The following is a 6000-nucleotide window of genomic DNA, read 5'->3' as shown; positions in this document are numbered from 1 at the left end:
CTAACAGGAAATAGGAGCCTCCAATCAGACACATATGTTTAATAAGAGCTCAAAAACCAAAACAGAGCGACACTCTTTCCTCTGGCAAGTCCTCATTTTTGGCAGTCATTGTACAAAAACAGCAACACTGAAATTAGAAAAATAAGAAAAATAATTTAATAATAGCTGTAATAGTGATAATAAAATGCAGATATTATTATTTCATTGCACTTTAAAGAGGAGCTTCATAAAGAATATACATTAAAATACATTAAAGTTGAAGAATACAGGGAGATTGGAAAACTTTAAGTAAAATCACACACTTTAAAAGACAAATTGTCCATTCGCTCAAAAGACACAAACAACAAACAGAGAAAATGTTGTTTACAGTTTACTGGTGGACGGACACAACTGTTTTTCAAGTCATCAGAAGTTTGTTTGACCTTTTAAAAATCCAGCACCTGAGATAACACAGTGAGATGTAGCTGGGAAAAGAAACTAAAAGTGCTAGAATATAAAGCTGAATATTGCACCGTGAGACAATTACGTGACTTAAAGGAATAATTTTACATTTTAGGAAAAACACTGAATTACACTGTGGGAATGCAACAATACAGCAGGCCTTTGAATGAACGGTCCTGCTGAGAGATGGTCTGACACTTGAATTGATCATTTGAAATTTAGTGCAAAACTCAAAAATCTAAGAACTGATAATAAAGAGAAAACAACAGTATAAAAAACATTAGCTCCTTTCTCATACAGTTTCAGTGCGTTAACATAATATTAACTCAATTCAACTACAGAATGACTCCAGTTTGAAACTATTTTAACACACAAACCGCATCTTACAGTTCTGACAATAGACACTAACCTTGTGCCTCTTCAGGGGGTTGCTCATAATATGTTATAAGTTTATTTATAAGTTTCCTTCTGTGTTTGCGTTTTACCGTTTTACCTTCACTCAAGCTACTGCTATGTACGTATGAACAGGAACTCCGTGTCTGTTCCTGGAAATTCATTTTCATAATAAAAGCGCCTTTAATCAAATACAGAAATAAGACAAAAAAAGCTTAAGACAGTTAAGAATAATACAATAAATGTAACAAAATGATATTTTAGCAGGGCTACTTCCTTTCTAGGCTTAAAACATGAATTGGGTTTCTTACAGTAATGGAGAATGTCAGGTCAAAGGTCGTAACATTAAAACAAAGGTCTGCATCAGTGATGTTGGTTGATCTTAACTCAAGCTTTGTGGCTTCGACCTGATTGGTGGGGGGGTGGGAGGGGTCCTGCTTGATCAGAGTGGCTTTCCTCTTTCCTGATCACTGACATGACAGCTTTTGTTCCTATTTTATTTATATGTAGAAACTGAATAGTCCCAGGGCTCAAACATCCATCATTACTGCTGTTGTGTTTGAGTTGTGTAATCTCTTTCCTGGTCCACACACAGTGAAGCAAAACCTTTGGTCATCTGGTGGTTGTGGTTTTCACCTCTCAGGTAACGAATGGTTGTGTTCTCACTCCAGCAGCAGGTCCCACAGTTTCACCTCTGCTACACCTCTGAGGTGATGCTTAACCTGCTGTTTTCTGCAGGGTTCTCCAGGTTCTCATCCTCTCCTTCTGCCTCGATGTTTCTCTCCTTCGTTTCACCTCCGTTTGCTGCCTTCTCTGGGTGTCGCTCCCTTCATCCTCTGAGCCTCTCCACACACCTCCCTGAGAAAGAAAAGCAGTTACAGATGATTGATGGAGAGTAAAAAATAAGAAACAAAGTTCTGATACACATGTCTGTTTTCAGTTTTATTATTGTGAATTATTGAATAATTTTATATCTTTGAGCCTCTGAACGTTGTTTAAATGAAACTGTCAGAGAAGTTTAGAGGTGAAACGTCTCTTTGACACATGACCAGGAGACACAATAACAGACTGCTTCTGTCTAAGAGAGCACAGGTCAAAAAGGTTGGAAACCACTTCATTTATTGACAATACTTTGTATTTTAAATACAATTATAATGTGTAAATTAACTAGTAGCTACAGTGCATCTGTCATTAAATGTAGAGGAGTAAAAAGTACCTGCAGCTGTATAAGGTATAAAACTGGAATATTTCACTACATTTACCTGCTAATTGGACATAAGGTCAACTCTGGAGCAAATGTACTGATAATAAAATGTTACAGAGCAGAAGTTTGTAACTTACTGATCGTTCCACATTTCACCAGGACTCCAATAATGAGAGCAGCAAGAACAACAAGAACAACACCAACAATGGCACCAACATTCACCTTCTCATCAACTGTAGGAAAATCAGAAAGAGCCGAGTTGAGACGAAGAACAAACTCAAAGGAAATGCATTTTTTTCCAATACATTGGAGTTATTCATTCTACTGACTCATCTATAGTTTACTGCTCCTGAAGAGAATTAAGAAACAACAGGTTTCTAGAGAATAAATCAAAGACATTTACCAGGGTTGTCAGACTTTGTGTTTTCTGTCACCTCAGGTCTCATGGTTGTGAAATCATCTGTTGATGTCTTGTTGGATTTTTTTGCTGTCAATCAGAAACAAACTGTTAGAGAACTTTTTCAACTCACATGTGTCTTATTTAGGAGCAAACGTCTTCACTGTCTGTGATTTAGCCCCAGTGGAGGTGAGACAGGAAGGTCAGGGAGGGAGAGGGGACGACCTGCAGCAAAGAGCCACAGGTTGGATTTGAACCAGGGCTGCTGCTGTAGAGACTAAGTCTTCATGGCCCCTAATCTGAGATTTTTATTCTGAATTTTTTATTTTGAATTTTGAATGGAAAAGAATCCTAACATGTCCTGTACAGTAATAAATCCATCATGCTTACCAACTGTGAGGTTATTGATGCAGAGAGCTTTCAGGTCTGGGACAAAACATCGGTACGGTCCACTGTCATTCAGCTGGACTGAGGAGATCTGCAGTGTAATGATTCCTCTGATCAGGTCTTCATGGGTGAGAGTTGTCCTGTCTCTGTATTGATCCGCCTGTGGATCACTGTGGTCCTTTCCATGTCGATATGAGTGGACTACCTTGTGGAGGTCAGCTCTCGTAACATCCAGGGTATAATCCACCAGGTTGGCAGGAGGATCCAGACGACACTGAAGAGCAACATCATCACCTTCTCCTGCCTGGATCGTCTGAGTCGGGCAGATGAGACGAGACTTTCCTGGAGAAACAAACACAACATTTACACAGTTTAATCTCCTCTAAAAGACAACAACCATTTCAAATGTTTAAACACATCAAACACACAGAGCTGAAGTTTCAACAAATTATACAATGTGCTGCTTAAATTATAAAAGGATAAAATGATCATAGCTATTTTATTTTTGTCAAACGGAAAACAACTACATCAAAACTCAAATTCAATTTTTAATAAGTCAGTTTTTAATAAGTGTAATACTAATAATAAGACTGTAAGACTATAAGACTAATATTACATCCATGGATTAGGAGAACCATTCTGAAAATCAAAGACCTGCAGCTCTCCACACTGACCGGTGACATGCTGCCAAGTCTCCAGTGTTATGGAGCAGCTTTGGTCTAAGAAGTTGTGAGTGTGCAGGAGTATAGGACACAACACATATCATGTGTTGCAGTCCAAGACAACAAATCTCCAAACACTGTGTGTTGGTGAGAGTCAGAGTAAACATCTAAAGCTGGGTCCTGGATGTTAGTTGTGCTGTCGAGGCAGACTCCTCTCCTTTGATTAAGTTCTCTTTATTATACTTGTGTGTGTGTGTGTGTGTGTGTGTGTGTGTGAAGTATGAAGGGAAATAAAAAGGAGTTATTATTAACTTGTCTCTGTGTTAACACATCATGCCACTCAAGTCACAGCAGTAGAGTGCAAATGTTTAGCTGAGAGTCCCACAGTAATACACGTTGACAGAGGACAGTGAACGCTACACCAACTGGCTCATGAGTCAAATTACAAATTAATTATAAAACACGCTTCACATAATCAATACAGCCATCGGTGCATCTGCCTTTGTTGTCAACGGGAATAATCTCAGCACAACAGTGGCGCACCAACGGCAAATGACGAGCACTCAGCTAGCATGCTAATCGCTAGCATGCTAATCGCTAGCATGCTAACATCACGATTCACATATAACCAACAACGAACCAGACATAAGTGAACTAACACTTACTTCCCAGTTCAGCACACAACACCACACCACACAACGCAACACACCACAACACACCACAGCACAGACCAAAGGCAAGTCAAGCGAAACTTCAGGGAACTTGCTTCAGGAAAAAAAGTCCGGTCAGCCGACGGTCACGCCCTTACGTCTTACGTCATCACGTAGCGCACGCACAGGATGTAACTGACTGAAGGGGAAACTCATGTGTTCCCACTAACAATTACTTTAACCCTTTGATGCACAACATATGCACACCCCTTCTAATGCACAACATGGGTCAAAAATGACCCGCATTCATTTTCCAGGTTATTTCATGCTGACTGAGTTTTTCTTTGCTCTATCTTTTGAAATCAATTTATTTTATGATTGAATATTCCAGGTATTCTTTAAATATCTTGTTTTTAATTACCACAGATCATTAATTTCATTTTTTCTTTCCTACTTTATGAACAAAAATACTTTTTATATTACTACACATGGGTCATCCAAGTGTGATTTAAAATTAAATGTCTTAATACTATAATAATAATTTGTTTCAAGTAATTTCTTTAGCAGTGAATGGGGCCAAACAGTTATTTATTAAATATTTGCAACATGTTTGTCATTTTGTCACACATACACATACCTCCTGATAACAGATAACATGGCTATTGAACTGAACTTTATCTGTGGTTTAACAACTGTAAACTGGTGAAATGTGACCAAACAAAATAAAACACAACTGAACACATCACTAGAGCACAAATTTCATTTTAGAACCTCCTTAGCTTGGACACACCCACAACTCCAGCTTGACCCTGTGGTAAATAGTCTGGGTCATCATCATCAGAGGTTTCTGACTCTGAACCAGGACAAATTGCTTGCTCATCTTCCTCATCTGGTTCTTCCTGCAGCATCGCTACAACCATCTCAGCAGCAAAACGAGCAGCCATACTCTGCATAAAGAAAATCAAAAGCACAATAAAAATGTCAGATGCACATCAATATACATAAACATACATAGTTATATTTTGGTGACTTGGCTAAGTAGCTTCGCTAACTACTTAGCTAACTGTTTTGCTTAGTAGCCTAGCAATCCACTTAGCTATGTAGTTAGCTAAGCCAACTACAATAAAATTAGCTGACTAAAGTAGAATATGTCAACAGCTAGCTAGCTAATAGTAATTACTTGTAACTTTCTGACAAGTAATCTACTCACTCTCAAGGTAACCTAAACATAATCACATTTTTTCTAAGGTAATGTTAGAACAATTGAAAAACAATACTTACATGTATTAGATGGGCAAAGGACGCTGTGCTGAGCTGTGAAATGTCTGACACAAGCACAATTCACAGTTCCCACCAAACGCTGTAGTAAATGCATGTTTCTGACCCATGTGTGTAAACTTGATGTAGAATTACAAAAGCTGTGCTTGTTCATAACTTAAGAAAGGAAAAATAAAAATGATGATTTGTGCTAAACAAAAACAAGATATTTACTGCATATTTGGAAAAGTAAATGATGAAATTAATTTATTTCAAAAGTATATCATAGAAACACTCAGCCATACATGAAATAACCTGGAAAATGAATGCGGGTCGTTTTTGACCCATGTTGTGCATTAGAAGGGTAGTGATACAAAAAGGGTTTTTGTTCAAAAAGTAAGAAAGGAAAAAATAAAATAATGATGTATGATGATCAAAAACAAGTTAATTGAGGAATACCTTGAATACTGAATGATGAAATTAATTTATTGCAAAGATATAGAAGATAAAAACTCAGCCGGGTCACTTTTGACCCATGTTTTGCATCAAAGGGTTAATTATCCATTAATCTGACGATTATTTTCTCAGTTAACTGAACAGTTGCTTGGT

General features: G+C 37.7%; 1 protein-coding gene across 1 annotated transcript in view; it reads right to left on the bottom strand.

The window, feature by feature from the left end:
- The window catches only part of LOC139636213 (butyrophilin-like protein 2), a 45073-nt gene that overhangs the window by 10907 nt on the left and 28166 nt on the right, over positions 1 to 6000 (bottom strand). Inside the window, exon 4 of the mRNA XM_071504055.1 lies at positions 2826 to 3164. Within this exon, the coding sequence (XP_071360156.1) occupies positions 2826 to 3164 (339 nt within the window). The remainder of the gene's footprint in view (positions 1 to 2825; positions 3165 to 6000) is intronic.

This window comes from Trachinotus anak, unplaced genomic scaffold (assembly GCF_046630095.1).
Source record: "Trachinotus anak isolate AG129_WGS33_773 ecotype Australia unplaced genomic scaffold, CSIRO_AGI_Tana_v1 ptg000019l, whole genome shotgun sequence".
Classification (NCBI taxonomy): domain Eukaryota; kingdom Metazoa; phylum Chordata; class Actinopteri; order Carangiformes; family Carangidae; genus Trachinotus; species Trachinotus anak.
This window is presented reverse-complemented; position numbering and strand designations above follow the sequence as displayed.